Source organism: Ictalurus punctatus, chromosome 22, assembly GCF_001660625.3.
Source record: "Ictalurus punctatus breed USDA103 chromosome 22, Coco_2.0, whole genome shotgun sequence".
Lineage (NCBI taxonomy): Eukaryota > Metazoa > Chordata > Actinopteri > Siluriformes > Ictaluridae > Ictalurus > Ictalurus punctatus.
The window spans coordinates 664,964-688,823 of record NC_030437.2 but is presented as its reverse complement, the minus strand read 5'-3'; the positions used below and the strand labels follow the sequence as shown (position 1 = coordinate 688,823).

At 41.4% G+C, this 23,860-nt stretch overlaps 1 protein-coding gene across 4 annotated transcripts; it reads left to right on the top strand.

The window, feature by feature from the left end:
- Positions 1-55: 55 nt before the first annotated feature.
- On the top strand, positions 56-22,395 carry LOC108255570 (uncharacterized). 4 transcript variants are annotated; one of them, XM_017451629.3, is made up of 12 exons: positions 56-158; positions 2,446-2,559; positions 2,867-2,988; positions 6,293-6,355; positions 8,197-8,499; positions 9,057-9,344; positions 9,451-9,572; positions 10,836-11,093; positions 12,486-12,676; positions 19,114-19,167; positions 19,255-19,563; positions 21,573-22,395. In XM_017451629.3, the coding sequence occupies exons 3-11, from the start codon at positions 2,964-2,966 to the stop codon at positions 19,307-19,309; spliced, it is 1,359 nt and encodes a 452-aa protein (XP_017307118.1). In that variant the 5' UTR covers positions 56-158; positions 2,446-2,559; positions 2,867-2,963; the 3' UTR covers positions 19,310-19,563; positions 21,573-22,395. The 4 variants fall into 4 exon arrangements, with proteins under 4 accessions (XP_017307118.1, XP_053530479.1, XP_053530477.1 ...); XM_053674504.1 differs by lacking the exons at positions 19,114-19,167; positions 19,255-19,563; positions 21,573-22,395 and adding an exon at positions 13,948-14,576 and having other exon boundaries at positions 8,197-8,451; XM_053674502.1 differs by lacking the exons at positions 19,114-19,167; positions 19,255-19,563; positions 21,573-22,395 and adding an exon at positions 13,948-14,576.
- Positions 22,396-23,860: the final 1,465 nt, after the last annotated feature.

The following is a 23,860-nucleotide window of genomic DNA, read 5'->3' as shown; positions in this document are numbered from 1 at the left end:
GATTACATTAGTCTCCGCCCGCATCCCTGCACTCTGGGATCGATTACTTTAGTCTCCGCCCACAGCCCTGGAGGAAAAGCGGCAATTTTCCATTCGAGTAAAACTCTGGTGGAAGTAACACTGACCGTCCTGCTGTGACTCATTTCTCCTCTATATAGGTATGTTGTGTATCTTTAACTCTCCTGTTTTATCTTATCTTTTTTTTTTTTAATCATTATCCGCGCTCTTAAAGAGCGCGGATAATGGAGCATTAAAGGATAACGCAGACTGAATAAACCAAACATTCATTACGCTTTAACATATTTAAATATTTATTATCAGAACACAATATACATCATGAATAACAGATAGTCAGGATGTTCACAGGACAGAAGGGAAGTGAACGCAGTGCTAGGGTTTAGTTTGTTTGAGATTATTAGAATGTTGTTGAAATATTGTGGTTTCAGTTTCTGTCCCCGGTTATGACGTCATTATGACCAGTTTCACTGACTGAACATACAGCTACTTCCTGTTTTCATCATGCAGTGACGTAAACACCGGCCACTGAACCGAGTAAAAGCCACTGCTTAAGATAAAGTTTAGAAGGAGGATCGACTCTCAGATGCGATATAAACTATTTCCAGCGTTCACCGCGCGTGAGCTCGTAGCTTCCGGTTACCCGACGGAATAAACCAATATAGAAATGTACACAAAAATGTAATCGAGAATATTAAACAAATAGGGAAAATATAATATTTATAAATGCAAATGTCCATAATAAACTGTACACAGCCTCTAACAGAGGGAGAACAATGTGTATAACGCTTTTAAAAATGGACATTAAATCAAAGCAGCAAAACATAAACACAAGTGCGGAGTTATCGAGTCTTATCCGTCCATGTAGATAAATAAACACACACCAGGAGAAACTACTGCAGTGTTAATATCACCTGTGTACAATATGGAGGAATTATGTTCACTACTCACCGGAAATAACACAATACCGGAAGTAGAACAGGACTCTGCTGGGTAACGGAGCTCCTCACTAACTGACTGAAATAAGAGTGAAGTCGGTAATAAATCCGCTTGAGGGGAGGAGTAAAACAGGTGAAGTTTATAATCGCACAATAAAATAAAAAATTTAATAGTGTTCAATTCTAAAGCATTTAATCCTCCTTCTGATACACTTCTAATGAATCTTTTCATTTTAACACATTCTGTCTTGCCTCTCCTGCTGTAGGGTGGATTACATTCAGCAGAGCAGATCGAAACCGTGCTCATCTCTGTACATGGCTGCTACTTTAGCTTTCACCTGATAGCGACTTTAGCGACCTTTCTTTATCTCTTTATCAATACACTTTTCTTTGACCAATTGATCCACATAGATCTCCTGGTCATTCATGAGGTCTATGATTTTATTCACACTCAGTTCATACTGCCTGTTCAAATCTTGGTGACGCAGAACGTAGCTCTTCACACTAAACACCAAACAGGATTGAATTTACATTCACATAAAACTCTGCCACAACAAAATGAACCACCATGTTGTGTTGAATTTCAGTCTCTGTGTCTGGCGTCTAGTGTGAGACAGACTTCGTCCTCTGTGAGCCTTCTGTACTCAGACAGATCATTAATAGACAGTGTGAGTGCATCTGGCAGGTTTTTTAACAATAACTTAGAATGAAATGTAAGAATTGTGTTGTTGAAGACATGCTCGCCTCTTTTAGACCGCTGTACTTGTCTCTGAAGATCTTTGGCCGAACGGTAGTTGGGTATAATGAGTTTAATCTTTTCTATCATGTCGCTCGGAAGTTTCTGAATTTTCTAAATTTGCTCCGTGTCTGGAGTTCAGAGCTTGGTGTTTTCCTCTTAGATGGAACACTTCGCATGTATTGAACGAGGTCTTCCAGTTTGACCTCTGTGGAGAAACAAAATAATGTTTAATTTGACTGGCTTTAAATCTTAAAAATAGAACCTAAAGAAAGAGAAACCGCACCTTTCACGTCCTGTAGTGGTGACACTGATGCAGCATCTCCGTCTGGACCCACTGTTCTCCCTTTTGGAATTTTATGTAAATGACTGTATACATTTAATCACCTCTTTAAATGAGCTGATCAACTGCCATGTATTTTCTGTCTCTTGAAAAGACTTATTTTCATTGTGCGTGTGTTTTGTCTATCTGTCTGGCCCCTTCACCAGTAGAAACTGTGCACGCACTGCTGTTATCAATGTATATAAATACTTCTGCTCTGCATGAAAAAAGTGGGATGCATGAAGTCAGTGTGTGTTAATTTTAGATCCCCCAGACCTGAATGCTCCACGGTAAACCACACTTTATAAAAGTTAGTAGAAGTCATGGTAAAAGAAGCTGGAAGGCATGATGGATGATCTGAAAGACATAATCTGAGATTCCTCAGATACACGAGCCATCCATCCATCCATTTTCTACCGCTTACTCCTTTTCAGGGTCACAGGGAAACCTGGAGCCTATCTCAGGGAGCATCGGGCACAAGGCGGGGTACACCCTGGACAGGGTGCCAGTCCATCGCAGGAGATACATAAAGTCCAAATCATGTAGAGGTCAGCTGTCCGTTACAAACAATTAACTATTTTAATAATTCACTGCTTCATTGCATTCATTTAACAGAAAATACTCAGCACATCTTTATCAGTCATGATCTCAGTCGTATCTTCACCAGCTAACTAACCAACAACAATAAAAATACTTGTTTTCATCACTAGAAGAATCTGAATGTTTAGTGTAACCAAGGGTGTAACCATGGTATGGACATTAGGGGGTCCAATCCCCCCCAACATCCAGAGTTTGATACTGAAAATTCTCACATTTAGAAGATAGTTTTAGGATTATAGTTTTGTTTGACTTCAGGTGATGTCTGAGTGATAGAAGCTCCCACAGCATGGGGAAATTATAGGGTGCTGTGGACGTCCTGTGGACAGATGTATTCTCTGCTCCATAACCTACCATGAAACCCACCACACCAAGTAGAGGTGAGATAAGATGTGTTCAGGAAAACCACACACACTAACATTTAAACACACAATCATGACTTTTAAACACACTCAGAAAGGATGGCTACCTATGGAACTAAATTCAACACTATACATGTAGTAAATACAATTTCCCCACGGATGCTTCCAAGCAAATTACATATCCAAAATATGTTTATGTAAACCATGTGACTATAATCAATGCTGTACTTGAACATATGACAGATTATTCCTTTATCAAAGAAAAAAAATCACTCCCACACACAGACTCACACTGCATTACACTTTAGGTTTTTTATTTAGCATTAAATTAAATACACAATCATGTCTTCATTTGATCAAAGTTGGTTCTGTTGCGTTCTCACTCTTAACCCTTATTTTGACTGGACTTTCTCTTCACTCTATTCTTCAACATTCCCCCACTTTTCAGTCTTTCCCTTTCCTTTCCTTTCTCTCAGTTGTTGATGTCTTTCCTGAGACTCTTGTGTATCCATCATTTCTTCCAGACTTCCCCAGTCTGCTCCCCACACTATCAGACTATATTTATTATCCTCACTGCCATTTAAAATGCCAGACACTTGCCTATTTCATCACACTTTAAAGATCCGACTCCGCCCACTTCTTCCCGTGTCCCCGCCCCCTGTCACGAGCTCTAAAGTGTGGTCTGTTCTGTGGCGTTTTAAACTTTCATCAACTGCTCAGCTGAGGTTTAAGGTCTAAAACTAAAAAATAAAGTTCGGCTGTACTGAGTTCATGACTTTAACTGAGAGAGAGAAGAGAATAGAGAGAGAGAGAAGGAAGAAGAGAGAAACGAGAAGAGAGAGAGAGAGGAGGAGAAGAAGAAGAAGAAAAGAGGAAGTGAAAGTGAAAGCTGGCATTGTGCCATCATTTCCAAAACAACTAACTCCAAGTGACATGTTTTTTTTGCTTTTCCTGTCTGGATTTCAAGTTATTTATTATTTATAAACCGTTCGTGTTTTACTTTTTTCTGTTACTAGCACAAAAATAAGATGACCAAAGAGTGCACGACTAACCCCAATAACTCGCTGTAACTTCGATCGTTTTGATGCTGATCAAACCTCGATAAAGCACACAATTCACCTAATTTCACCGTTATCAATTTTTGTTGCTTGATGTAAATGTGAGAAATCCCCGACCTGTCTTATTTTCAGTCATTACACTGAGATACTGAATATACTGAATAATGATGATTTATAACGGCAGGTTTCTTTTAATGCACTCGTTCTAATATATGATTGTTTCTATAGTAACAGCTCATTCACAGCGCATTTCTTGAAAACATGATAAGCTGCATTTTTATTATTTACTTGAAGAGAGAGAATAAAGACAGAGAATAAAGACAGAGAATAAACAGAGGGATGGTGAGGGAATGACTGTTTATAGCTGCTATAACGTACGTAACAACAGGAACTAACTTCACCAAAATGAAATGTAACTATAAATGGATAAAAGGTACACTGAATATGTGGTCGCTCAGAATTAAGAGAACATATTGCATATATTTTGCATGAAAGAATTTAGTTTCTTATCAAACATTATTTCAGTGCTTATACGAAACTTTATTTAAACAAGTTTCTAATTTCTAGTTTGAATTATGTAAAGTGAGCGTGATCGATGCACGTATTTGTCGTATCACAGCCAACCGGCACTCCATTTCCCAAGAGACACCACTAACTACAAACATGGCCGCTGAGGACTATGTGTCCAACACGCGCTTGCCTTCGCCGGAGTACTAACTATACACACCTGCAACCAATCTCACACATGGAACATACGCGGTATTTAAGGACTTTGTCAAACAATGCGAATTTGTGAAATAAACGTTCAGTTGACTTGTTCTCTGCCGTTATTCGAGCCTTATTCTCGTGTTTTGCCTAAGTGACTTTTGACCATTGTTTTTGCTCTCGACCTCGATTTTCTGCCTTGCCTAGTTTTGTCTGTTTGCCTGATCGCCCGACCCCTGCCTGTTTATCGACCACAGATTTCGCCTTACCCCTTTGGATTACTGTTATATCTGCCTACCTGCACTTGCTTCCGTCTCCGCCTACAAAGCTTGACAGTATTATTAATGTAAACCAATTATTATGAAATTTCACGAGGACATTGGCACTGAAGTATAACTATAGAATTAAATTAAAGCTGGCAGTATTTTCAGGAGGAGCAAAAATGGCACTTACAGTGTTGTGAAAAAGTATTTCTTGATTTCTTCTTTTTATGTGTATATCTCGTACTAAATAGTTTTAGATCTTCAAATGAAATACAACATAAAACGAAGGCAACCTGAGTAAACACACAATACAGTTTTTTTTTTTTTTTTTTTTTTTTTTTTTTTTTTTTTTTTATTGAAGCAAAACAAGTTATCAAAAACATACTTCCAAATTAGGGCCAAATTTGAAAAAATGGTGGCGCTAGAGTGGTGGCAGCACTAGGCCCCAGTTTGGTCAGGATATTTGTATGGCTGCTATAGACATCCGAGCCAGAAGAAGAAGAAAAGGCAGAAGAACAATCGGGTGCCTACGTATCTTCTGTGCTTGGGTCCATAATTAACACAGTTAGAAGATGTGAGCTACAATCGCACTGCAGGAATTCAGTCGTGTGGAACTGATCTACACGTCTGATGGATAAAAATTCAATCAGCTTTTTTCAGTCTATTATGTGCAGTTCTTTAATAAATAAAGAAATGTGTTTGTTGGTAAATTGATGAGGAATAAAACATTTGGGGATGTGCTGTTCACAGGTGATTGCTTTAAGACTACACAGGAAGCCAGACATTCCCTAAAATTACATTAAAATGCACAAAGTGAACTATTTACTACAGTCTCTGTATTATTCGTCAATTTTGGAAGGAGTCCGTCAATATTTTATCTAATCAAATGATCAAATCTCTCCCTTCAGTATCACTCTGTTTGTTCATTTAACACAGACGGTTTTTGGTGGACAGCACAGCCGAAGTGAACCCTCACCCCGACACAGCACTAACAGACACTGTGAAGCTGGTGCAGTGTTTTAATGAGACGAAACTCAGTCCTGCTTCTGTTATTTTAATAATCACCAGGGAAAAAATCAGCTGTGGGTGGAAACTGTAACTCCACTTCATCACACCACCCAATTAATGATTATTTTACTATAATTGATTACAGTGGAATTCCTCATTAATACTTTATGATTAAATAAATTCCAGTAAACTGCAGGTTTAATGATAAAATGTAGCTGTGAGTGTGTTTCTCTCTCCTGCTTTATTCTCCACCTGTGCAGTACTGATGGTGGTGTTGTGTCTCCTCAGCCATGCAGTCCTGCAGCGTTCACCACTGTGTCCTGCTCTTACTCACCCTCACATTCACCACTGGTAAGTGTCGTTCACTCTCTCACAACATTTACTACCACTGCTCACTCTCTACACTCTCACTCTACACTCTACACTCTCACTCTACACTCTCACTCTCACTCTACACTCTCACTCTACACTCTACACTCTCACTCTCACTCTACACTCTACACTCTCACTCTACACTCTCACTCTCACTGTACACTCTCACTGTACACTCTCACTGTACACTCTCACTCTACACTCTCACTCTCACTGTACACTCTCACTGTACACTCTCACTCTACACTCTCACTCTACACTCTCACTCTACACTCTCACTCTACACTCTCACTGTACACTCTCTACACTCTCACGCTCACTCTACACTCTCACTCTACACTCTCACTGTACACTCTCACTCTACACTCTCACTCTACACTCTCACTCTACACTCTCTACACTCTCACGCTCACTCTACAATCTCACTCTACACTCTCACTGTACACTCTCACTCTACACTCTCACTCTCACTGTACACTCTCACTGCACACTCTCACTCTACACTCTCACTGCACACACTCTACACTCTCACTCTCACTGTACACTCTCACTGTACACTCTACACTCTCACTCTCACTGTACACTCTCACTCTACACTCTCACTCTCACTGTACACTCTCACTGTACACTCTACACTCTCACTGTACACTCTCACTGTACACTCTACACTCTCACTGCACACTCTCACTGTACACTCTCACTGTACACTCTCACTCTCACTGTACACTCTCACTGTACACTCTTACCCTCACTGTACACTCTCACTGTACACTCTTACCCTCACTGTACACTCTCACTGTACACTCTTACCCTCACTGTACACTCTTACCCTCACTGTACACTCTCACTGTACACTCTTACCCTCACTGTACACTCTCACTGTACACTCTCACTCTCACTGTACACTCTCACTGTACACTCTTACCCTCACTGTACACTCTCACTGTACACTCTTACCCTCACTGTACACTCTCACTGTACACTCTTACCCTCACTGTACACTCTCACTGTACGCTCTTACCCTCACTGTACACTCTCACTGTACGCTCTTACCCTCACTGTACACTCTCACTGTACACTCTTACCCTCACTGTACACTCTCACTGTACACTCTTACCCTCACTGTACACTCTCACTGTACACTCTCACTGTACACTCACTGTACACTCTCACTCTCACTGTACACTCTCACTGTACACTCTCACGGTACACTCACTGTACACTCTCACTCTCACTGTACACTCTCACTGTACACTCACTGCACACTCTCAGTGCTCACTCTCACTGTACACTCTCACTCACTGTACACTCACTGCACACTCTCACTGTACACTCTCACTATAACTGCAAATGCACACTCTCACTGCACACTCGCACTCTCACTGTGCGCTCTCACTGTGCTCTCACTACACACTCACTGCACACTCTCACTGTCACTGCACACTCACACTCTCACTGCACACTCTCACTCTACACTCTCACTGCTCACTCTCACTGCACACTCTCACTCTCACTGCACACTCTCACTCTCACTGCACACTCTCACTCTACACTCTCACTGCACACTCTCACTCTCACTGCACACTCTCACTCTCACTGCACACTCTCACTGCACACTCTCACTGTCACTGCACACTCACACTCTCACTGTGCACTCTCACTGCGCGCTCTCACTGCGCGCTCTCACTGCACACTCTCACTGCACACTCTCACTGCACACTCTCACTGCACACTCTCACTCTACACTCTCACTGCACACTCTCACTCTACACTCTCACTCTCACTGCACACTCTCACTCTCAGTTTCTTCTCTGTTTCAGCTCCGGTATTATCTGCTGTCTGTTCTAAAACAGTGAAGCTTCATCAGCCTGTGACTCTCTCATGTGAATATAAATGTTCTGGTTCAGTCAAATGGTCTTTATTTAATAATCGAGATGTTGTCTTCGCTGGGTGTGATGAGACGTCCTGCAGCTCACTGGTGAAGGGATATAATATGTCTTATGATCAGTACCAGGATGGAGATCTCTCTCTCACCATCACTGCAGCTGATTACAGAATGAGGAACACGTACTCGTGTGAGTGTGGCGTCTCAGAAATCTCTACTGTGCGCCTCAGCATTGAGAGTGAGTGTCTTTATCTCTTCTACTGCTGATAAAACATTCAGTCTGAATGATTAGGATCATTTTCAGAGTGGAGTTAATCACACAGTCAGGGTTTAGTACTGAAATCACACACATCAGTATTAATGAACTTATCATATTTTCACTTTGCACAAAAGGGTTTTTCACACAGTGGACATCGGAGGAGATGCTTCTTGGACATATGGCAATTTACATTTTACAGAAAAGAAAAATATAATTTCCTTCTTCAGTCCATATTTTCTATCCCTGATTTTTTTTCAAGTGTAAAGATGGTTGTATTTAAAGGTGATGGTCTTCACACTATTATAAAACCCTGTCTCTGAAACCTCTACTAAAGAAAAATCTGGCAACCTCAGAAGTGTGAACTATGCGCAGGTGATTTTAATCATCTTAACATGGTGCTCAGAAAATCCACTGAAGCAGCTGCGTAACCCGACTCTGAATACCAGCAACTTTCCCCACGCAATTTCTGGACTCTGAATGCAGCTTGAATGATTTCTTTTTCAATCTAAATACAGCTGAATGTGTTTTCTCCTCAGCCGTGTTCTCAGCAGTTCAGGTGAAGCATGATGGAGATCTGATCCTGGATCTGACCGTACCAGAGCCAGTGGAGGTGATTTATACAAGCAGTGATTCAGCTGATGGTGAATGGATCTGTAACGTGACTCAACACTCACTACAGTGTAAAGCTGAATACACACACAGAACATCACTCAGATACCCAGAGCTCACACTGAGAGACGTGACGCACAGTGATAGTGGACGTTACACCATCCGGGACACGGAGAATAAAGAAGACATCCGTGTGTACTCCGTCTCTGTGACAGGTACGTCTCAGTGTGTCTCAGTGTGTCTCAGGGAGGGTGCAACCTGGCGGTCTGCAGGGGAAATGTCACGGATAGATGTAACGTGTGTGTGTGTGTGTGTGTGTAGATGAGAAGTTTCCTCGGTGGATAATTGGACTCATAGTGCCGGTGGTGGTGATTCTGCTGGTGACCCTTCTCTTTCTATGTATAAAATACCAGAAGAATGCAGTCCATCAGGAGTTCATCAAGGTAAGTAGGACTGCATCAAGCAGCTGAGTGTGTGTGTGTTGGTGTGTGTGTATATAAAATAAAGTGTTTTGTTTTGTATTTATTTATTTAATTTTCCCACTGCACCACTAGATCAGGACGTCTGACACGTCTTCTTAAACATCATCTATATTTTATTGTTCTGCATTTTAAACTTTTGTGTGTGCGGTGGATTAGAGGTTAGCACGGTCGCCTCACACCTCCAGGGTCGGGGGTTCGATTCCCCCTGAAACCCTGTGTGTGTGGAGTTTGCATGTTCTCCCCGTGCTGCGGGGGTTTCCTCCGGGTACTCCGGTTTCCTTCCCCAGTCCAAAGACATGCATGGTAGGCTGATTGGCGTGTCTGAAAGTGTCCGTAGTGTGCGAGTGTGTATGTGATTGTGCCCTGCGATGGGTGGCACCCTGTCCAGGGTTTCCCCTGCCTTGGGCCCCATGCTCCCTGGGACAGGCTCCAGGTTCCCTGTGACCCTGTAGGACAATCGCTATAGATAATGGATGGATGGATTTCTTACTTTTATCTTCAGTGTGAGACAATAGACAAGAGTGAGCGCTTACTAAAGTGTCTTTATAATGAGGAAAAAACACAAAAGCTCTTTTATAGTACCAACATATAATGCAATCTTTATCAACATGTCAATTCAGACAGTTTATATATACAGTGGTGCTTGAAACGTTGTGAACCCTTTAGAATTTTCTACATTTCTGCATAAATATGATCTAAAACATCATCAGATTTTCAAACAAGTCCTAAAAGTAGATAAAGAGAACACAATTAAACAAACGAGACAATAATATTATACTTGGTAATTTATTTATTGAGGAAAATGATCCAATATTGCATATCTGTGAAGGGTAAAAGTATGTGCACCTTTGCTGTGAGTATGTGGTGTGAGACCCTTGTGCAGTAATAACTGCAGATAAACGTTTGGGGTAACTGTTGATCAGTCCTGCACATCGACTCTGAGGTTTTTATCCCATTCCTCAGTACAGAACAGCTTCAACTCTGGGATGTTGGTGGGTTTCCTCACATGAACTGCTTGTTTCAGGTCAGGACTCTGACTTGGCCATTCCAAAACATTACACCACTGTATATGTAACTTGGAGTTATTTAATTACTACTGTTCAGTTTATAACATGAAGGGTTTGGATAAAAATCCCAGAGATCCTCGAAGATGAGAAGGTGTGTGTGTGTGTGTGTGTGTGTGTGTGTGTGTGTGTGTGTGTGTGTTTAATGTATGTTTAATAGGTGAGCAAGCAGCTGGAGCATGTGAACAAGCTTATACAGCAGGCCCGACCTGGGAAAGAGCAGGGCAATAAAAGGCATGTCGGTGCCACAGAGGCTGTGCAGAAGGCAGAGGAGGCGATGAAGGAACTGGAACGACGGTACAGAGAGAGCCCTAAATATTCAGAACAGATCAAATTGTTCTGCAAGGCGAAGAGAGCAGAGCTGATGGAGTGCAGTGGTGAAGAAGGTGAAGGACTTCTGATGACTGAGAGAGGAGGGGTATGTTTATAGTTTAGGAACACACGCGCGCGCATGTACACACACACACACACACACACACACACACACACACACACACACAGACACACTGTTGATTTGTGCACTTTTCTAGATGAGGTGTGCTCACGGTCCCATTTAGTGCCATACAGTTATTCTTGCACCTAGTGGTCAACATTGGGAACTACAATAAGCTCTAATAGAGAAGTCAGGGACAGTTCAGGCCTTGTTGCCAGATTGAGCAAGTTTAACCATTCTCTGCGGCCAACAAAATCTTATTTTATAGCAATGGGCCTGAAACCAACGAGGTAGTCTTACCCGTCAAGCTCCAGCCGGAGGTCAACGTAGTGACCTCATTTCCTGAGCTCCAGTGTGAGACCAATGAAGTGGTCTATCCAGCCATGTTCCTGATAGAGGCAGAGGACACGGCCTACCAAATACTGTTCACGCCTGAGGCAGACGACACGGCCTCCCATGCCATGTTCCTGTCTGAGGATGATGACAGAGCCAACCAAGCTCTGCTCACACCTTTACACCTTTTTCGTGTGTCTTTGTTATTTGTTACAGTGTTTCTGTGTCTTCTTGCCAGGCCTGTACTAAGCCTTTGATACTCAGATTTTTGTTTCATAGTTTTGATCCTGTTCTCTTGTCTCGATTCTTGTCCTCGACCAGTTAATGCCCGTTTGCCGATCGCCTGACTCCTTGATTGTTTGTGACCACGGGTTTTGCCTGACGTTTTTGGATTTTATCTGTCCCTCTCTTAAATAAAAGCTTTAACTGCATTTGCATCCATCTCCTGAAACCCATTACATGACGTTCTCCTGATAGATTTGAAAGAAATTTGTTGCTGTTTTTTCAGAAACAATATTTTGTCCTAATTTCATTATTAAACTTTCCTCTCAAGTTAACATCATAGCCTATAGGAAACAGTCAGCAAAAAACTTTGAACAGTTAAACACAACGAACCTCGTTATCTGTGTCTGCTTATGTAACTGAGACACTTCATCGGTGGGTCTGTACTTTTATTCAGTTACTGTTGTTAAAGGGGTGTGTGTGTGAGAGAGAGAGAGAGAGAGAGAGTGAGAGGATGTACTGAGTGTGTGCTTGGTGTATAACGATAGTGTCGTTAGTGCATAACAATGTGTGTGTGTCTGTGGTTGGTGTGTAATGATTGTTTTCAGTGTAATGTGGTTAATGTGTAATGATTGTGTGTGTGGTGAGTGTGTGTGGTTACTGTATAATGATGTGTGTGTGCGGTTGGTGTGTAATGACTGATTTCATTGTGTAATGTGGTTAGTGTGTAATGATGTGTGTGTGTGTGTGTTGAGTGTGTGTAGTGAGTGTGTGTGTGGTTACTATATAATGACGTGTGTGTATGTGGTGTGTATTGAGCAGATCATGGGGAAGATGGAGGAGGTGATGAAGAGCTTACAGCAGCTCAGTGGTGATGGAGCAGGACACCTGCAGGGTACGAGCTCCGACATCATCTCAGAGACCGAGATCAATCTGACTGACATTGAACAGTGGTGTAGTCAGAAGAGGGCGGAGTTAAACAACTTCAGGCAGCAGCACACAGCTGGAGCAGAGTGAGATTTTACATTCTGTAGTATCTTTTCTTCTGGAGGAAAAATAGCTCTTTTAGTTATAATTCAGTCAGAAGGCTTACTGTGAATTTTACTTTAGAATAAAAACTAATTCATTTATATATATATATATATATATATATATATATATATATATATATATATAATATATATTTTTTTAATTGTATTTTATTATTTTAGTCACCTAATTCTTCATGAAGAAGTGTATGTATTTATCTAATAAGAACTTTTATTTTGCTGAATGCATGTAATAATTTCAGTAGTTTTGCTCTGGTGTCATCAGCTAAGCTAATTCCAGCTAGCTACATTGGATATAAAAAGTCTACACACCCCTGTTGAAACTGCAGGTATTTGTGATGTGAAAGAATGACACTAAGACAAATCGTCAGAACTTTTCCCCTCATGGTGAAATTACAGCGTTTAAAAATTAAGTTAAAAAACGTACAATAACCAGGTTGCATAAGTGTGCACACCCCGGAACTAATCCTCTTCAGGTCACCCCACAGATTTTTAGCTGGATTCAGGTCTGGGCTCGAGCTAGCTCATTCAAAAACACTGAACTTCTTTTGGTTACGTGTGCCTTTGTTGATTTGGACGTGTGCTTTGGGTCATTATCATGCTGAAAGGTGACATTCCTTTTCATCTACAGTTTACTAGCAGACACCTCAATGTTCTGCACCACAATCCACTTTAAACAGGGGTGTGTAGACTTTTTTATATCCACTGTAGTATTATATTAGCTTAACAAGGCAGTTTGTGTACCAGAGCATAAAACAGTTTATTCTAAAATGACGTCACTGAGATGAGAAACGTTGCTTCCGGGCGTGTAAGGAGTGTGTCACTTAAACTCCTAAATTCCTCCATGCTACATTCCCTGTTTACAAACAACACACGGCTGAATGAAGTCCATCCTGTGGCCATTTTCAGTGCTGAAGAAACGACACTTTACACTCTTAACACACAATTATTACTGCAGTGTGAATGAATAAGAGAAAGAGGAATGTTTCATTCGGACCTGCTCTGCACTTTATTGCACATGTACATTGTCCTGTAGAGTCGAGTTGTCATGGACGCAGCACAGGTTTATTCGGGATGGTGTCTTCTCAACCCGTGATGTCACATCAACATGGCTGATCACGGCACCGCCAGCATTCCTTACATGACTTATACGAGTATATTAAATGGAGTATTTGTTTGGATGAATGGACATGCAGACATATTCACCTGTTACATCTTTATCACGGACTATACAGATGGCTCTTTTATGGCGATACAGTCATTAATCAGCACGGTGCTGACGAATCATCAACCTGGAGGCAGTCAGGTTCAATCGTTTTTACCCTTATTATTGTTAATACTTATATTAAATACTAAATCTGTATATACCATCACTCTCACTGTATATGTAATTCTCGTTCACATATCGCTCCTGTGTGTAACGCTGGCTACAAACTGCAGTAATCCATCTCTTCTGTATCTGGCCCTCACTTTAAAAACTCATGGGAATGAACATTTTTCTGTTGGAACAGTAATCTACCTCCAGTAGCCCTCGCGACACGGTGGTGGTGTTCTAACTCGGTGAGCCTGCTGCACTGGTCACCTGATCTTCATTTACTTCCTGGTTATAAACACAGAAATCAGGGATTCGACCTCATCATGTGTCTGTGGGTTAAAATCAGTTCTGTTCTGATGTAAAGATGAAGTCATTTCTTATAACGCTAGAACAAATATTTCTATATTCTTACTTAAGTTATGAAACAGCGGTTGATTTAGTTACAGCCAGATGAAGGCCATATTGTGCTGAAAGCTGCATTCCTTTATTGTGTTATTATATTATATTCTGTTAAACACTCAGTGTTTGTATTAAAACCCCTGAACACCTGCACATTTCTGCAGTGATTTAATCAGCACAGTGTATAAAATCCTGCAGATCCAGGTCAAGAGCTTCAGTTCATGTTCACATCAAACCTCAGAATGAAGAAACGGTGTGATCTGTGTGACTTTAACCCTGGCGTGGTTGTAGGTACCAAGTTTTAGGATTTCAGTAATTGCTGATTTTCACACACATCACTCTGTAGTGTTTACACACAGTGAGGGACAGTTCTGAGGGATGAGACGCCTCTGTTGATCAGAGAGCTCAGAGGAACAATCCTGATTGGTTCACACCAACGTGCTCTTCTGCTGCTGTGCTTCAGGGTTTGATGTGTTTGACGTGAGGTCACTTTATTTCACATTAACAATCTCAAAATGTTCTCTATTTCCACTGTACACCTGCAGCCTGAACTTGTGAGGTTGAGAAATAACGTTGAAATATTACCTGATGAATAATGATGATGGGACTTTAACAGCTGAATATTTTGGAACTGTATTTTATGAAGGTGAATGTGTGTGTGTGTGTGTGTGTGTGTGTGTGTGTGTGTGTGTGTGTGTGTGTGTTGAATTATGAATGCTGGAATTTTATTTTCAATCAAAATAGACAAACCCAACGAGCTGCAGAAGAAACTAATTCAAGTATTATTACGATATGTGTTTATTCAGTTTATGTAATTCAACATGCCATTTTGCCTTGAGGACATGTGGCACTGTTATACTTCCATAATTTGTAGGATTTCTATGAAATGATCTTCGTAACCAGCAGATGAACTGATTCGGTTCAGATTAGAGAGATCAGAAAACAGCTGCACAGATCATTGCACAGTCACATGTCCATGTGCTCCTCTGAGGTTCCTCTGTGGTTCCTGGGGAGAGAACACTGCTCTTTTGGTGGAGTTTTGAGAGAGGACCTGTACTAGCGTACTCTGATGGGTTTTGTGGAGCTCCTACACTAAATGTTGTGATGCAGATATGCTTCTAGAATATCCTGTGTAATAAATATCAGGGGATATGGTGTCAGTGGAACATCATGTACAGCTGATTAAACTGGTCCATACCACTGCAGACTGGTAGATCGAGTAGATAAAGGAGTGATGGAGAAGATGGCCTGAGCCAGTGTTAGTGGGATAGACTCCGGATCCACCACAACCCTGACCAGGAAGTTCTCTAGTCCTGATTAATATGGATTCATATGATTCAGTCTTTTTCTTCTGTAATTCCACCATAAAACTCTCCTGTTTGCTTTGTGTCCTGATCTATAAACACCATTTTAATCTGATTCACTAAAATCACCTAGAAATAAATCTAGATTCCAAATAACAACACTATTAGATTCTCAGCTATTTAATAAAACACATTTATATCCAGAGTTATTAAATCAGTAGAATATTCCACTTAAACACACTTTGCTGTGCTGATTAAAGATGTCAGGATTAGTTTTAAGAGTGAAGATCCGTGACGTCATGACGCAAGGAACGCCCATCGTACTGCGTAAAGGGGAGTGACGGGACACGGACATGTTGGAGTCTCGCGATAACAGGCTACTGCTGCTGTTGTCCCTCTTCCTCGATAACGACGTTTAAATCTGGTTTTTAATTAATTTTTAATTATTTTACCTCTGCGATTGGAAAGTAGATGTATTTTGTTCCTCATAACAAAAGGATTTTATTATCGACATCACAGTTATTGTAGAGTTATTAGAGATTAGAGCCGGTGTTTGTGTTCGAGCTAGCGGAGCTAACGGAGCTAGCAGAGCTGCTGTGTGTGATCACTGCTGGAGATCTGTTATTATTATTATTGTTATTATTTCAGGTGAGTAGTGAATCTACTTCCTCCAGATGTTACACAGGTGATATTAACACTGCAGTAGATTATTTACACGGACGGGTCATGGGATGAAATGTTGGAGTGATTATTTACTCACATGTAGATTATTGTTTCATTTAATAAACACACAAACTATCACTTATTAAATATAAACTCCTCCCTGATACACTACACTCGTCTATACTGAAATACTGTGTGTGTGTGTGTGTGTGTGTGTGTGTGTGTGTGTGTGTGTGTGTGAGTGTGTGAGTATTATGTCCCACAACCCTATATTCCCATAGAAACAGCACGCCAACCCTGAGTTCCCAGGCCAAAATTGCCCCCAAAATCAACATTTTAATTTGAACATTTTTAGGCCTTGAAACAACTTATAATAAAGTATTTGTGTAATATTACTTTGAAAATGAAGCAGTTCAGTGTTTATACTCCACTTAGACCACAATTCTTTAGGGAAATGATGAAAAATGCTCGCTGAAATCCTTCTACTCATTTAGAAGTACCATACAAGCTTCAGCGTGGTCAGTGCCTTTGAATAAATTCAAGTAAATAATAATAAACAAATAAATAAATGCATTTTAAAAGTCAAGTTTCTGGTGATAATCAGAGCAGCAGGTGGTGTTTTCACGAATGCACAGAGATGGTCAGGTTCTGACTCCAGACCCCTGCAGTGTCAGTCGCACTGGTTGATGCTGAAGATGGAGACGGATCAGGGTCTGAATCAGGAGAGTCTGCGTCTCTATCAGTTTCGGTTTCAACATCGCCTGAACTTTCACTGCTGTCACTATCTAGAATCCTCTCTCTCGCCTGTGTGACTGTGTCGGATTTTGCTTAAGTCTCGAGCTGGTGGGCGGAGTTACGTCAGGCTGTTCATGGGCGGGGTTTGAGGGGTGTGACGTCACTGCATAATGCAAACGAGCTAGTTAACCAGGATGGACGTCCGTTCAGCAACATCCTAAAAGTCTGAAAGCCTCCATAAGTGAGAAGTAAACCCTAGCAGTGCTTTTACTGCCCTTCTGTCCTGTGAACATCCTGAAGTTTCAGCTGCTTTATCTTTCTCTCCTGGTGCTGTCACTGTGTTCCTCTCCTTCTCCAGAACACAGCATTAACACCAACACCAACAGGAACCTGCTGGAGAAACACCTTCCTCAGTTCAGCTCCTAACCACTAGCTTATAGCCCACATCAGTATTTATGGAGTGAAGCTGGCTCCGTGTGATGGAACTGTACTAGTAGGAATGCAGTAACGATCCAGTCAGATATCTTCACCCGTTCCTAATGATGTGTCCACTCAGTGACTGTGTATGAGTTCACACCACGCCACCGTTCACTGCTATCATGTGTTTTTGAATCCTTTTGTGGGTTGAAAAGTGAAAACTACAGCTGGAGCATGTGCAGTAGATACAGTGGGACGAGCAGTGGGTCCGCCTCTCGCCCCGCCCATGTTAGTGATGGACACTTGTACATGAGCATGCGTGCTGTAACCTGAAACGTGATTTAAACCGTAACATCTGACAGCTCTGAAGTGTGAAGTACAGCGTTATAAATGAATATGTACAATGTTAAATTGTAGAGGTATAATTTTCACACGTATAGTGTGTCGGGAAAAGTCATGAGTGACTGAGCTACTATTTGCTAGCTAGCTGAGGTTCTCCATCATTTTAATGAAATGAATGTAAATATAACACTTCCAGTCAGTGGAATAATGCTGGGAGATAAAACAATCTGTTTGTATCGTGATCATTTATTCCTCAATAACGATTCATTTTAATAAACGCATGTTTCTGACTTCTGGATGTAGCTAACAGATGTAGCATGAAGGGTTGGTGCAGTACACCAGCCAGTCAGAATACACACGGTTGCCAAGTCCGCTTATAATACACGACTATGGTCTTCTTTTTATTTGTTAAATAAATTATTTTTTGCTTTTGAAACTCCTGAGTGATTTCAGTGTAAAACGTATCTGAGGTCGTAATAGGCTACAGTCATATAATATATACGGTTATACGTTATATTTGTTTTGAAGCTGTGGTTACGTATTAAGTAAATGATTGATATTGAGCTAGCGTTAGCTTCCTTGGTTGATGACGTCACTTCTTTCACTGAGGTTGGTTTGTTTCAGAGAGAACCCCTGCTGAAGATCAGTTTACAGCAGAACAACACATTTTCCTTTCGTTTTATTTACCATGTTAGATCAGACGCTCTCAGAAGACCAAAAGTAATTTATTTGGGATTTGGTAATGGAGAGCCCTCGATGTTTGACACAGTGTGTGGATTATTTCCTCCCTGATTAGATCAGCTGTAGTTCAGCGTCCATCCCGAGATATAGACACTTGATGTACAGCTACAAGCTCCTCTTAGTGTTGAATCCAATCTTTAGAAGAGTCCATGCTGACGTTCAATTATATTCTTAATGTGTGTTTAACCATTAAACCGCTCTCTGTGTGAACACTTAAACATTTAGTTACTCTAATTCTTGTATGTGTGTGTGTGTGTGTGTGTGTATATATATATATATATATATATATATATATATATATCTCTCTGTACAACAGGGGGAGTCCGCTTTAGTAATTTACTACATTTACTTCTTTAAAGAATGACTGACCCTCTACCCAAAACACTGGAAGACACTAATGAAGAGATTGTACTGTAGAGTTCTGAATTCCACACTTTTAATTTGAACCATTAACCTGTTTTTAAAGCCTCCCCCTTTTCCTCCAGAAGGATCGACACCGGCCATCATGCATCTCTATGCAGGAGTGATATTACTGCTAGGTAAGGACTTTTATTTTGTACGTGTGTACTGAAGCAGCATGTGCAGTGATGGGAATGTATAAATCTCTCTCTCTCCCCCTCCCCCAGTCCCCTGTGTGGTGCTGTCCGTAGACCGACAGAAGGTGTTTGGGAATCTGCATGAGTCGGCGTCTCTCCCCTGTACTGTGCAGTGCCCTGGTGAACTGACCTGGACCAGGTTTCAGAAGCAGGACGATGTTCTGGTCAGGTGTAGCAGCGTCTCGTGCTGGTCTAAAGACGGGTTTATTGTCTCTTATGAACAGTACCTGAAGGGGAATTCCTCCCTGACCATGCTGAAAGCTGATTACAGCCTTCGAGGACTCTACATGGCCAAGTGTGTCTCTGAGACCGTCTGTGAAGTCGTCTTTACATTGTCCCGTGAGTATTTATACTCTACATTTATTATTGATCTACTGTGGAGAGTAATAATATGGAGTACCTAGTAGTAAACTAAAATGGAGACCACATGCTAGTTATAGCACTTTTCTAGACACTCAAAGCACTTCACACTGTATGGGGTGGTGGTGTCTCCTTAACCACCACTAGTGTGTATCCTCCACCTGGATGAAGCAACAGCAGCCATATTGCTCCAGAACTCCCACCACACACCTGCTATTAGTGGAGAGGAGAGAGTGATGTAGTCAGTTCAGAGATGGAGATGATTAGATGATGATAGAGAAGGGTCAGTGGGGGAATTTGGGCAGGACCCCGGGGTTATACCCCTACTCTTTACCATAAGTGTCCTGGGAATTGTAATGACCACAGAGAGTCAGGACCTCGGTTCGTCTCATCTGAAAGACACTGCTGTTTTTACAGTATAGCGTCCCGGTCACTATACTGGGGCATTAGACCCACTGCCCCCTGCTGGCAACCAGCAGCAACCATAGTTTTACCCCGGAGGTCTCCCATCCAGGTACTGAGCAGACTCAACCCTGCTTATCTTCAGTGGGAAAGCAGGTCAGACCTGCAGGGAGATACGACTCTGGCATTTATACAACAGCAGTGTTCTTGTATTCCATGTTTCTATTTGTGTACAGTTAATAAAGCTGTGAGGATTTGTTGTACTCATTTGAGCTGTATAAAACATATTATTATGGCTATTATTATAACTTTTTGTTAAACCACATCAGAACATGGGCTCTAAATCCCATTGAAGTGAACTGAACAGCACCGATGCTATTCAGTAAGGAACTGCAGGGAAAGTGATGAGCACTAAACTTAAATATCACTTATATAATGTTATACAGTATAGAGCACTTTATTAGGAACACCTGTACACCTACTCATTCATGCAATTATCTAATCAGCCAATCATGTGGCAGCAGTGCAGCACATAAAATCCTACAGATCCAGGACTAGAGCTTCAGTTCATGTTCACATCAAACATCAGAATGAAGACACAGTCTGATCTCTGTGACTTTAACTGTCTCTAGAGTTTACACACAATGGTGTGAAAAACCAAAAACAGGGATCTGAGACTGTCATAGGCACAGACTCACCCAGTCAGAATAGCTGAAGATTGGAGAAAGGCCAGGTGATTTATTTATTTATTTATTTATTTTTACATATTCAGTCTTCATCTGTCCAGTTTGGGTGAGTCTGTGCCCGTGATAGCCTCAGATACCTGTTCTTGGTGGAACCTGATGTGGTCTTCTGCTGCAGGTGTACATGTGTTCCTAATAAAGTGGACAGTGAGTGTAGCTTCATGTTATTAATACACTGATGGTAATTCTGACACTCATACAGACATGTACATGTCCTGAGTATTTTCTAAAGGACACAGAGGCTAATACACTGGGTGGACCACAGACATGGAGATGCAGTTCCCACAAAAGTATTGGAACAGTCCTTCACTATACACTGAAGACATTTGGGTTTGAGATCAAAAGATGGAAATGAGGAGATGGATCAGAATTTCAGCTTTCATTTCCTCATATTTACATCTAGATGTGTTGCACAGTTCAGAACATGGCACCTTTGGTGACAGACCACCCAGTTTTTGGGTGCGCAAAGGTATTGGAACAGAGTCTTATGGTAAATAACACATAATATTTGGTTGCATTTCCCTCACTCGCAGTAACTGCATCAATCCTGCGACTCACTGACTCCAAACTGCTGGTTTCTTCTTCTGTGAAACTTCTCCAGGTTTTTACTGCAGCCTCTTTCAGTTGTAGTCCTGTGTTGAGGTGGAAGTGTGTGTTTTGGATCATTGTCTTGCTGCATGATGAAGTTCCTCCTGATTCATTTGGGATAAATTCGCACTTTTAATGTTTGTATACCGTGTTGATATTTCTGTAAAGCTGTTTGAGAGAATGTCTATTGCAAAAAGCACTATATAAATAATAAAAAATGTATTAATTCGGATGCATTTCTCTGTAAATCTACAGACAGAATGTTCCTGTACACTTCTGAATTCATTCTGCTGCTCCATCATGAGTTCATCATCAATAAAGATCAGTGAGAATGTTCCAGAAGCAGCCATGCAAGCCCAAGCCATGACACTACCTCCACCATGTTCCACAGATGAGCTTGTATGTTCTGGACCATGAGCAGATCCTTTCTTTCTCCACACTTTGGTCTTTCTGTCACTTTGGTAGAGGTTCATCTTGGTTCCAGAACTTTTGTGACTCATCTCTGTCTGATTCTTACTGCTGATGAGCGGTTTGCATCGTGTGGCACGTCCTCTATATTTCTGCTCTCCAAGTCTTCTTCAAACGGTGGATTGTGAGACCTTCACCCCTGTCCTGTGGAGGTTGTTGTTGGTCACTGACTGTTGTTTTTGGGTTTTTCTTCACAGCGCTCACAATGTTTGTCATCAGCTGTTGTTTTCCTTGGTCGACCCGTTCTGTGTCTGTTCCTCCATACACCAGTGGTTTCTTTCTTTTTCAGGACATTCCAAATGATTTTATTGTTTATACCCAATGCTTGTGCAATGCCTCTGATAGAATTTCCCTCTTTTCTCAGCTTCAAAATGGCTCGCTCTTCTCCCATAGACAGTTCTCTGGTCTCCACGTTGGTTTATCCTTTAATAACAAATGCCTTTACAGGCAAACCCAGAGCTCAAACATGGACTCTTTAATTGTTTAAAGATTTGATCTAACAGGACACACCTAGTTAACAAACACCTGTCAATCACATGTTCCAATATTTTTGATCACTTGAAAAAAATGGGTGATTTCAAACAAAAGGTCCCATGTTCTAACTTGTGTAACACATTTTAGATGGAAATATCAGGAAATGAAAGCTGAAATTCTGATCCATCATCTCACATCTATCTTTTGATTTCGAACCCAAATTTCTTCAGTCAGCTGCTGAAGACCTTCCACATTCCCGGCCCACGTGACTCCACATGCCGAAGTGTCCTTGGGCTAGACACTGAACACCAAGTTGGTCCCAATGGCAAGTTAGCGCCTTGCATGGCAGCTCTGCTACCATTGGTGTGTGTGTGTGAATGGGTGAATGAGATACAATGTAAAGCGCTTTGGACAAAAGCGCTATATAAGTGCGGCATTTACCATTTTAACCAGCGGTTGTATCCATAACTAACATTTTCGGTCCTCACATTAGGTTTTGTCTTATCAAATGTTATACATATTTTGAGCTTTAATACCACACACACAGCTCCTATAAAACATTTTCTAATTATCTCCTCTCCTTAGCTCAAGAGTTTTCCCACTCGTTTGAACCAGGCGAGCCCATAGACGTGTACTTACCCCTCACTGACCTGGTGGAGGTGAGTTTTACTCCGAGTGATGCTGTACAACCATCAAACCTGCAGATCTGCACCGTGGACAAGGAGAAGATCCAGTGCAGGCCAGATTATAAAGAGAGAGCGTCTCTCCTCAACACTCTTCAGATTAAAGATGGAGACGTCTCTGACAGTGGGATCTACACAGTACGGGATCTCGTGAATAATGAGACTATAGCCATCGTAACGGCCCCAATTAGAGGTAAGAAAGTGTCTGTGTACGTGTAACAGTTATACTGAATTATACTGAATACTGCTTTTATACAGTGACTGTCTGGGTGTAAAACCGTATGTGCTGAGACAGTAGAGGTGTGTGTTGTAGAGTTGTGCACTGGGACTGTGAGATTAAAATGACACCTAAAAGCTTTGTGAAGAATAAAGTTGATAAAAGCAGTACGAGGCTGGAATTGTGTCTTGTTTGGATCTCACGCGTCAGAAACAACCCTACAACACTTCCTAAGTGACAAGACCACCCAGTGTTCAACCAAGGAATTACAACAGTCATTCAGTAGACCATAATGGCTCTTACACTGACCCTCACAGTCATGGCATGCTCAAGCCTGTGTGTTAATCCACAACAGTAAAGAGCTCGTCTCCCTGCAGAACACACTGGATTGGGTTCTAGAGCGCTCAGAGAGCACATGTAGTTAATAAAGCAGGAAGTCAGTCAGACTACATCACAACATCACTCTGCAAGACCCACAGCAGTTCTCCATCAGTGCTGGAACGATCAATAAGAGCTCTGTAGATCTGTATCGGTGTCTCACGCCTCCTCTGGTGTCACCTACCTTTCTGTATGGAAGTCCAAATCAGCACACGGCTTTCCTTCACTTTAAAAGCACCGTAAGCCTTTCTGTGTAAATTCCGCCTGCTGCAGCGTCCAATAGAAATAAAGTCTGATTGTGTTTGGAGTGTGTTTTTACCTCC